The sequence below is a fragment of the Mesitornis unicolor genome, unplaced genomic scaffold (genome assembly GCF_000695765.1).
Source record: "Mesitornis unicolor isolate BGI_N332 unplaced genomic scaffold, ASM69576v1 scaffold10118, whole genome shotgun sequence".
NCBI classification, from domain to species: domain Eukaryota; kingdom Metazoa; phylum Chordata; class Aves; order Mesitornithiformes; family Mesitornithidae; genus Mesitornis; species Mesitornis unicolor.
Genome location: NW_010202528.1, coordinates 43179 through 54312, shown reverse-complemented (window position 1 = coordinate 54312; position 11134 = coordinate 43179). Strand labels below are relative to the sequence as shown.

Below are 11134 nucleotides of genomic sequence, written 5' to 3'. Positions count from 1 at the left end.
TAGGGAAAGCCATGATTGCTAAACTGGAACTAAGTACTGGATCATTTCAAAATACAATATATACAAGAAAGGAAGGAATGAACAGGCAGTTTTGTTTTAAAGCTGATGGCACCAAGATAGAACTCATCTCATATTCAAGTGCGATCTCAAAGGTAAATACTTACAGATTTGGCCACTGAGAACAACACTCCTGCTGACAGCAGTTGAACCAGGCAGTTTGGAGCTGGGAGGGTAAAGTTCTTGTGAGGCTGTGCCTTTCAGTGGAGAAGTCACCATCAGGAGAAAAGAGTAAGTAGAGAAGTTAGAACTGCACCTAAACCAGGGAGACTCCTGTCCCCCTGCTGCTGCCTCAACTTCACATTTAGTGAGCATGCTCCCAAGAATATTACTCTAATGAGTCTGAGCTTGCTTATTAATTATCCAGAACAGGGTAATCTGGCCTCAGTGTGTGCAGCATGTTTCGTCACTGGTGTTAGATTGCAAAAGTCTCAATGTTTTATCTGCTGTGTTTGAATATTACATGACTCTGTGATGCCAAACCTTTGTGATACCAAACAAGAGTGTAAGATAAAACACTTGCCCTGTCACTTTGGTTAATTTATGTAAGTGATCTTCATCATTACATGACTTTGTTGTCTTTTTAAGGTCAAAACCCAGAGCTTTCGTGCCTTTTTGTAGTCCTGTTGATTACATCTATATTCAGTTTTCCTGTGCCATGCAGTATCTTCTAAGCCTGTATTCAGACCCCAACAGAAACACGTTGTATGTCCCCAGGAAACACTGCATTAACTCGGACGACTCGTGTTGGAGTAGCAGCTCTGTGCCTTGCAGGTCCAGGAGGCAACTGCCGGTAGTGTTGAGGGGCATTAGGCCTGATAGTTCCTGTGAAAGTGCATGAGGGATGTTGCACCAATGATGATTCCTTGTCAACAAACGCGTCTTTGAGTTGTGTCCTTTAGCCAGTTCTTAATCCCCCGTATGCTCTGTGTAAAGCTACCTACACTGCGGGACTGTGCCCCCAAAATGTGCTGCTGTTGCACTGTGGTTTGATGCTGCTGCTCTGCCTTGTATGTCAAGCACAGCATAGAGCAGGGAAGAACAGAAATAGAATTGAACAGAGCAGGACTGGCTGTCATCACTCCTGCAATAGGACTTTACAGATCATATTTAGAAAGGACAAAATCCACAACAATGACAAGCCGCAGCTCGTCAGAAGCGATCACATCAAACCAGCAGATGTTAATAAAAGCCCCGCGTGCTGGAGAGCTGTGTTTGTTAGGAAGTGGCTCCAGCATTGTGTGTGCTCACCCACACACGAGGAGCGCTGCATCTGCGGGCACGCCACTGCCCAGGGCTGCAGGATATTCGGTGGCTCTGTGAGTGAACGTGACGCGGTGGGGACGAACGTTTGTGGGTTTGCCTGGGGCAGCAGAACCCAGAGCTGCCCTGGACACGGTGCAGTCGCTCCTGTGACTGCTGGGGAATAAAGATAATGTATTACAGTGTAGTAACAGAGAAGGCATTTAGTTCACCAAAAGCAGTAAGGTCTGCCACTCTGCTGCAGTACGCTGGAAGTGTACTTAAAAAGTCAGAGCCCAGAGTCATGGACCTTTCCTGTATTTACCAGCGGGGAACCTGTGGAGCCTGGGACGGAGGACTGATGCAGCCAGATATGAAGACAAAAGAGTTGAGAATCCACGTGGGTGTCTTCCTGGACTGATGTCAAAACATGAACCAAGATGTTTTGTGGTTAAAGAGGTTTCAAGAGGCTTCCAATTTAATTCTTATTTTGGCAGTTTGATTATTACTTTCCTGTACAGAAAACTTTACCATCTCATTTTGCACAATACCGCTTTTGGAATCTGTATTCATGCTAATAAAAGCAGGTCCAGTGAAGGCATGAGGAGTTAGGTTACAGAACTTGGCTATGAATTTTTAATAGTAATTTCAGTAGTGATCTCTTTTTTTCTTGCAGAGTCTGTTATTGGACACGTAGATTTGCATTTTCAAGGAGGACAAATAATTTTGGCACCTTGGATAACTGTATGAGATGTTCCAAGTTCAACACTGAATTCCCAAGATACCTAAAATTGCACATGTTTGAAAAAACCCAGTCCATTTCTCTGCTATTTTGAGTCCTTATGCTGCTGGAAATACTCTGAGGCATCTTCCTAATTAACACTAAACTAATTCTACTCAATAGATGCTTCACACTTGTTTTTCTTTGATTTTTTTTTTACAGGGTTTGTTTACCTAATCCTAACTCGGAAATTCACTCTCTGCTTCTCAATGATTTTTATGGTTGAGTCCACACACAGGGAGACAAACCTGGTTTTGTGGTGGTGTTTGTTTGGGTTTTTAAATTGAGGAACTTGATTGCACTGCATATTCAGTAATAGCTCACATAACAGACGCTCTGGAGCAGGAGCCTGGAGCCTGCTGCAAACTCTGGTATCAGAAAGCACATCTGCAGCCCGTATGTTGGGTGGGAAGGGAGGGACAACCTGGAAGCAGCACCAGCCCAGGTAACTCTTGCAGCGCCTTAATGAGCACGTGCAGTCTCTGAAGCACGGCTGTGGCAGCCGTTTAACTCGTCTGGAGGGACTGAGAGCCTCGCTGTTGCACCACGGGGATTTGCTGGAACTACAGTCACGGAGCAGAAATCCCCAACCACCTGAGAGCACTGGCATGGGGTCGTATCCGTGTCCTCCCGGATTCGGCTGTACGCTGGGTCAGTTGCCAGGCTTGCTAATGCAGAGTGCAAGATTAATTGGCTTTGGTCAGCCTCTGCTCTGCTGTCTGAATATCATTATCAGGAATGTAAATGATTATGCAATGCAGAGAAATGCCACAATAGTCTCAGTGTCTCCTTTTATACTTGTCTCTTTTTAAACAGGGCTTTATCTAAATGCAAATGTGATTTCAGCCTTCTGATTAGGACATTATACAGTCATCTATTCCAGAAAAGCACAATTAGCAGATTATTTTATTTCTGACTCAACAGTTCCTGCTTTAGAGAGTTTGTTTGTTGTGCTATGCATGATATTTAAGTTATCAGAAGGAGATTTACATTATTAGTCAGGATTATAGCCAGATTTTGTGAGGTCGAGAGTTTTTTCTTGGCAGATAAAAATGGTAACATTTGTGGGACTCGAGGAGGGGATGCTTTTGGAACAAAAGGCAATAGTGCAGATTCTGACTGTGCTTCATTGTCCTTTCTGTGCAGCGTAAGGGGCGAATGCTCAGTATTAACTGTGCAAATTCTCCAGTGTTGTGGTGTGTACAAGTGCAGAGTTCAGCCTTATCTGTTCTCAGGATCTATTCACTGTTGAGTTTTACTCATACAGTGCCCCAGTATCTTAGAACTTAGCAGTGGCTCGGGTCGTAGGAGTATTTCTCATTAAACAGCCACTTTTCCTTCCAGATGCTATGGTAGATTTGCAGTGAGATGTTCGCTGGAAATGATAGTGCAAACACTGTGAAGTTACATGCTCAGAAAAATACAGATCTTTTGTGATAAACTGCCCTGTGAAGCTTACCTGTGTCACCAAATTTGTAGTGTTTTTGTAGAACTCAGGATTTATTTCTTTTTCTTTCAGTATGGGAGCCTCATACAGTACAGTCTGATAACTAGACCCAGTGAGAACTCCCGTCTTCAAATCCATTAGAACGTCCAGTATTTGTGGAAAGGTAAAGGATTTTTTTTTTCTGAAATTCATCAATGTAAATGAATCCAAATCTTGTGACGAATGCAACAGCTCATCATCTTCCTATGAAAAATTACTGCAGTGGAAAATTCCTAATTATCTATAGTGAAGCAACATTTTCGGTTCCATTGATCAGTTTAATCCTTCCATGATTACGTGACTCCGGCTTCTTGCTGTCTCCCATAGCTGAGTTTCTTTATGCTGAAGCAAGCTGTCCTGTACATTCCCAACACATGAGGGATCTTTGCTTTTGTGACAGGAAATCTATTGCACCACTTAGGTTTAATTAGAGCACAATGACATATGATGAGTTTACACATCAAAGCCTAGAAACAACTCAGCAAATTGGCTCCAGTCCCAAAGTGTATTGAATTGGGATGTTTCACTGTGTTTAGTGGGAATATGTGAAATGCAGGGTCAGGTTCTTGGGGTCAGTGGAACTGCACCAATTCTTGCTGGCTGAGGTTCTACCCCCAAAAAACTGTGTAAAGTCAGATTTAGGTTCAGATGAACTTGAATCCAGTGGTGCGTTTGAGATTTGAGTACTGGGTGATAAAAAACCGTAATCCATAGGTTCTGTTTAAGTAACAAGTTGGATCCTATACCCAGCTCTGATTTGCACAGAGTTGAGTATAGACCCAGGGCATATTTTAATCAGCTTTACATCCCAGTTCCTCTGCAAAAGACAAACGTTGACATCTCCATCTATAAACTGAATATTGTTGTGACAGAAGGCCTTGAACTATCAGTATGTCAGGAATATTACTCAGTCTACATAGAGTGCTCTCAGTTTTATCACCTGCAGTACTAAATGCCAGGGAAAAAACCGAAGGAGGGGATTTAGCATGATGCTTGTATAAGAAATGTTTCTTACAACATATGGTGTACATTGGCAACCCCAAAATACTTTCATTAGAAAGGTAATACCAGTTGAGTGCTGAAAGTTCAATTTAAATAGTAGGGGAGGAAGAACCTGATGTCAGGTGAAACTGAATATCCTAAGCAGGAAACGAAAGCAAAAGTGTTTGCATAGTAAAATGATGATTTTCCAAGTTTGTGTTCTCCCTGAACATGTAGCGGGGACATGGAGAGAGGCATCAGGGGCATGGAGAGGTATCGCTGAGCTGAGTGCTGGGGGAAACTGAGGGAGGGTACCAGAATCTTCCTTGGAAGCCCATTTGTATTGGAAGGGTTCCTAAGAAAACAACTTTAGAAAAGAGGTCAAGGAAGGAAGTTGGTGCTGAGTGATGTGAAAGGTGCTGCTGGAAACATGGCCTTGGCTCTCTGCTGGAAGAGAAGCCCTGGGATGTCTCTTGGAAAAATAACGTGGTGTACAGAGACCTGCTTGAGGGATGTGCCGAATGCCTCTGGCTGTGGGCAAGTCACTCAGGTGGGGTGCTATAGCAGGAGGAGTCCAGCATGCCAGATCAACTGAGAGCCACCCTGAAACAAACTTTTATTATATTTGATATTGTATTATATACTATTGCCCCATCATTGGAAATGTTCAAGGTCAGGTCAGGTGGGGCTTTGAGCGACCTGATCTATTGAGAGATGTCCCTGCCCATGGCCAGGGCTTGGACCAGACGATCTTTAAAGGTCTCTTCCAACCCAAACCATTCTGTGATTGTATTTCTGTTTTCAAAATAGGGCACAGACTTGGAGTCGTGCTGCCTAATTTAGGTTGTAACTGCAGGATCTATGTTAGAACTCTTGCTTTGCTGCTGCTTCTCTGTTCAATGGAGAGAAGGGCAGGGAGAATTCAGTCTAAGTATTATTTGAGTCGCATTTTGGAGTTGCTTATCGTTCTGCTGGTTGGAGGCAGAATGCAGGGGTTTACAGACCATTGCGAGTATAATCACCTTCTCAAATGCCAAGGTGAAGTGAATCCAAGCCAAAGAATGCATGGAGCTGATGTCCAGCATAGGTTTCATTGCAAAGAGAAAATGAAGTTTTAGAAAAAAGACTGAAAGAAAGCAAGAGATGAACATCTTGAAGCCTGGGGATCTTCTGATCTGTATTTTAAGGTAAACGTTTTAGGTGAAGCCATAATTAGCACATCTTGTGTGCTTGGAAAGTGAGCTAGCAAACAGACCAGTCAGACTGAAGCCATTTTGGAAAGTTAGCTCTTAGTCTATATTTCTGAAGTTTTATAACATCTTTCTGCCCTACATATGTCTTGTTTGGACAGTATCCAGTTCCTGTAGTACGTGAGCCAAATTGCTTTTATTAAACAAATATAAAAAACCAGAACTTGAATCAAACAAGCAGAGTGAAAGGATTGCAGCAGCAGGATAGAGCCAACCGATTGCCCTCGCGATGGAAGAATGGTTTTCTAATCGTTTGGGAAAGCTATGGAAACCTATTTTGGCTGTGAATGTTTCTCAGGAGGGGACCATAGTGGAGTCTTACCTCCTCTCCCGGCCGTTACTGACAGAACACATCAAGAGTTCAAAAGCAGGCACACCCCATGAAGCTCAGAGTGTGAAAACCCACGGTCGGTTAAAGGTGCCAGAGAAGGATGGGGCTCCTCAGGGGTGAGGGCGCGTTTTTGGCACATCCCTGGGCTGTCAGGGGCCGGTGCAGATTCCCCTTCATTACAGCACGTCGGTATGGGAGGAGTGGGTGACTGGCAGGGGGTAAAGTTGACAATGGCAGAATCCAGGAGCCAGCTAATTCGGATTTTCTTGCCCATGAGACATCAACACCAGACACTGATCCTTCAGCTCATTGCAATCACAAAAGATGGGGCACGTTGGCCAGGTTGGGATTTTTGTAACTTTTATGGCTGTTTTTCACTAGGGAGTTAGTCACCGTGACCAGGGTTAGTTCTGGAGTACTGTTTGTCATAAACCTGTATTCTCTAATACTCTGGGGAAAGGGCTTTTCTTGTTGAAAGTGTGGCTAAAGTGATTTTTGAGTAAAGTCACAACTAAACTACACAAACTATTTCAGATGTAAGGAATGGTGTCAGTATAAACAAGCAGGAAACATGACGTATGTCCTTCAAAGGTTTGTGCCTATTAAGCCTATTGTATACCTTAGAATTAGTTTTAATAATTTACATCGCCATCTTATGAGCTTGTAACCCTGTTCAGTACTTGAGATTGTCGTCTTTTTCCCTTGGAGGCTAGAAAAGCGTTTTCTTCAGAAGTGCCACCAGAGCCTTTCTTAGGGGCTTCCATAGCACCCATCATCAGCCGTGACTCGCTGTTTCCACAGGTCCCTAAAACAGCAGTGTTATAAACCTGGGCTGTTGCTCTCGGCAGAGCAGGTGGTGAGCTCTCGTGTGTGCTCTGTCGGGCTGCACAGAAACAGGCTCCCATCGCTGCCACCTCCTCCCCGCTCCCAGCCCACCTGTTTGGCTCATCTGCCTCATCTGATGACTCCTCAGTGCTCTGCCTTGTGCATTCTCCGCGGCAGAAATGTTTTCATTAGCTGTGTATGTCCTTACGTGTGTACATAGACATATATGTAGATAGAGAGTACCTACCACGAGAGCCTGATCCTTGACTGAAGAGTGTGGGCACAGCTCCAGGACCAGTAATAACGCGAATAGGGCAAGGCTCTCGCTCACGCCTTTCCTGTAGACAAACAGCTCTGCCACAGAACAGCTCCCTCTCGTTTTACAAGATGTTACTTCTGACAAAAGATAGATTCAAGGAGTCAATATAGCATAGATTTCACCCGCTCTTTCGGTAATGAACGGAAAAACCCAGTATCATGAGGTGTCCAGATAGGACTTTGTCCTGTGGGTTTGTGCCATGAGTAAAGCCCTGTTGTAGAGGCCTATCCCTCAAGAGTAAATTCTGTGGTTTTGGTGTAGGATTCTTTAGTTTTCATCACATTGAAGATCATACTTTTTGTGCCTAAAATAGTAAAGATTTTCAGTTACCTCCTGTGCTACTGTAAATGAGCATAGCTCTTGTTACTGCTGTAGAGGTATGCAAATTTGTGTCTGAAAAATTGTATCTGTTACTGGAAACACAGATTACAATAGTACATATCCCATTACAATGGGCATTTTATAGGTATATAGGGAGGGCATTTCTCCCCACTGCAGGAGCTGATCTAGGCAAATATACAGCCCAGGCATGCAGTAGTTGTGGTGTGCTATTCTGAAATAAAATTGACCGAAGGACTTAAATTACTTGAGAAAAAGGAAAAAAATAGTCCAAATGATGAGTAAGTATTATAACGGATGCTAAAATAATGCCATACACCTACTTCATTATTCAGTTACTTATTTATTATCTTTATTCTTAAGACTAATGATGTAAAAGTGCTTATTTCCAAATGTTAATGTAGTTCTCTGCAGATGGTAACCATCTGTTAGGTGACAAGTCGTTTACAGTGTTTGATTAGCACTTTATATAGTTGGGATGGACTTATTGTTACAATATGTAAGTATAGCTCTGGAGGTGAAACTTGGTTTTTTTCCTGTTGCTCTTACCAAAAAAAAAAGAAAAAGGAAAATTTTGAAGCTACCAATATTTTTGCCTATCCTGTTCTGTGTTTACCACATGTTATTTCAAGTTAAAGCCTGACATTAATAGGCCAGTTCACAAGATACTCCTGAGAGAGTGCCCAGGCTCGGGAATATTGTTAAATTCTGGCAGCGCTTGTAGCAGTGATGAGCGCCCTCATCCCACGGTGTCACTGTGTGGATGGACTCTGTGCGGGTGCGCACGGGAAGCACTGGACACTTGAGTGAATGCACGAATCATGGCTCAGCGAGTAGAAAACCTCCTTGGGCTGCGGTGCTGCTTTGTGCTCTGATAGCAGCTGACACTGGGGGTCTCTTTGTAGACTAGAAAAAATTATGATTGCAATACACCTTAATATTGCCATCATAAAGTGATCTTCTTGCACTAACTGCATGCTTTTGTACTTTAATACCTTGGTCAATAACCACCCCCATGTGTCCATAGTCTAAGCAACTTGTGATTCGTTTCACATTGTGTTTTCTTCTAAAGTTTCTTCGAGTGACTCTGCTAAACTTTAATTTGCTGGCTCTGTTTTTATTGTTATAAAATTACTTTACACTTTTATTTCTGTGTTTTTGATAAAATTAGTTAGGTATCTTAATTTGTGTGGTTTTTATTTTCACCAGCTACAAAGCTTGACAATGGCCCCACTACCGAACGCTGAGTTAGTTCAGAGCTCGGTGCAGTTGTATCGTTACCTGCTTCGATGCTGTAAGCAGCTTCCCGAGGAGAGTATTCGCCAGCATTACAGACACGCAGTCAGGCAGGTGAGGAACGCTTTGCTTTTCTCTTGGTGGAATTCAGTGTTGGGGTTTTTTGGTTTTCTCCTCCTACGTGTTGGATCAGCTTTTTATAACTCCTGGCACTTAGAAAATTGTTCTACTGCAAACTTGAAGCAGTCGTGCATTTGCAGGATTATGCTGGGAGCATGTGAAGGAGCATTTCTTCTTCTTTGCTTTGAATCTGAAACCTTCTGTTGTCCTTTCATCTCTAATTCTTGTGTTAGTCAAGAGAGCGAACTATCGTTCCTTACTCAAATAAACACATCTTTCACGGTGACTTACTGGTTCCTTGTTGGTCATTTTTTAATATATATATATCCCACCCCAGCTGGCTAAATCTCATCTAATTGTTCATATGAAAGTAATTTCATGCCTTTCGTCATACCTGCTGTCCTGGGTCTTTCTGTATTTAACGTACCAGACAATTTCTACTGTTGTCCTGAACTGAAGTTCTCTGGTGGTTGTTGCTGATGATGCATGAAAAGAGTAAAATGCTTAATATGAAATTACATTTGACAGGACTTGTTATGGAAATGGCACGGCCAGGTGGTACAATGTGTATTTTACCTTTCCAGATCAACAGTTTGTTTGCATCCAATATTTTCTTTGAGATTTAGAAGTGGTCCTTATTTTGACAGCGGTTGTATTAAGTTGGCTGGTCGGTGTAACTCTCCAATTGAATGTTGCAGAGCTTCAAAGTTCATGCAGATGAAGACGACCCTGAGCGAATCCAGCAGATTATCAAGAGAGCCATTGAAGATGCTGACTGGGTCATGAATAAAGTAAGTGCATCAGATTGTCTAAGTTTTGCTCTCAGTTCAGATACAAAAACCAAACCGAATCAACCAAACAACAAAAAAAACCCTCCAAAAAAACGCACAAAAAACTTCCCAAAAACTATATTATAGAGGAAAAAAAAGTATTTTTCAAGCCACGGTTTGTTGGTATGCATCAGCTGCTTTCCTATCGTCTCTTAGTTCACCTGAACTCCCACAACAATTTATTTTTTTCCTCTGGTCTTGCCTGTGGCCGTGCAGAGCAGCGTTAGCCAACATCGTGGCAAAACTGTGGTAACTGGTTTACGTGTTTGATACCACTCAGACTGGTTTCTGAAATGAAAGAATGAAGGTTGTGCACAGTTACACAGCCGGGAGTCACCTGGGCTTGCTTGGATTTAAATCTGGCTGGAGAGCATGAAAGGTTAACATGGATTTCTCAGAGTATAACGAAACAAGCCAAAAGTTCAGCTTGCTCTAGATATCTGTGATTTAATTTACTAAGTGACTGTTAAGTCCTTCTCTCCACTGGCCCATGAGGTCCAAATGAGAATTGCCTCAGCAGCAAGCACAGATTAGTCCTAGATTATAAAATTATAGCAGTAGCCAAATCCCAGCAGTTGCAGCCCAGTAAATAACTGTCTGTGTCTGAATCTGATTTTATTCTCCCTACAATTATGAAAAGCGTTATTCTGATTCTGCTACAGAGATTGTGGCTGCTTCATTGGAAAACTGGTAATTGAACTGTGTGAGAGGAGGATTGGATGCACAGTGCCTGCCAAGAAGCATTATTTTATACTGTGGAGGGAAAGCCTGTCCAATTTTAATCTACCTTAAAGGAAACAGAGATCATTTTATGTAAATCATGAAGAGGGTTGTAAATCCTTGTCAGTGTGAACAGTTCCTCGTAGTTATGTGCTCTTTCATGGAAATAATTGTTTCTTTCTGTCTTTTTTTTTTTTAGTATAGAAAACAGAAGTAGAAGAGGAATGATGAAGACAAGAATGTCATTGGTAAACATCCTTGGAGGACTTGCAGTCAAACCCAGTGCTATATTATAGTTGTTGCCTGTAGTTTGCTCTTAGATAGTACAAATACAATAATTTCTACTTATTGGGATGTCGTGAAGCTAAATTATTATTTCTGAAGCTGTTTGAGTCTGTAGATTAAAAGGCACAGTCTAGGTTCAAAGAATGAGCTTTGCACTTGACCTTGTTTCTCAGTCAAAGATAGGTGCCTGTCACCCTCATCTCTAAACTCTCATGAAAACAGACACTGTTCAGGTGGGTTTTGTGCACTGAACGGGATAATTACTGAAATGTGCAATGTTGTACAGATATAAAGGCCTTCACAACAGTTTGCAACACATAATAAATGTCCTT

General features: G+C 42.4%; 1 protein-coding gene across 1 annotated transcript; it reads left to right on the top strand.

The window, feature by feature from the left end:
• The first annotated feature begins 8835 nt into the window (after positions 1 to 8835).
• Positions 8836 to 10734, top strand: LYRM9 (LYR motif containing 9). The gene is made up of 3 exons (XM_010190419.1): positions 8836 to 8961; positions 9666 to 9758; positions 10717 to 10734. The coding sequence occupies exons 1-3, from the start codon at positions 8836 to 8838 to the stop codon at positions 10732 to 10734; spliced, it is 237 nt and encodes a 78-aa protein (XP_010188721.1).
• The last annotated feature ends 400 nt before the right edge of the window (positions 10735 to 11134 follow it).

Excerpts from the sequence above, each read along its gene's own strand:
- LYRM9 (XM_010190419.1), top strand. The coding sequence starts at position 8,836 with ATGGCCCCACTACCGAACGCTGAGTTAGTTCAGAGCTCGGTGCAGTTG. Across the intron at positions 8,962-9,665 it reads ACAGACACGCAGTCAGGCAG|AGCTTCAAAGTTCATGCAGA; the intron begins GTGAGGAACGCT and ends TGAATGTTGCAG.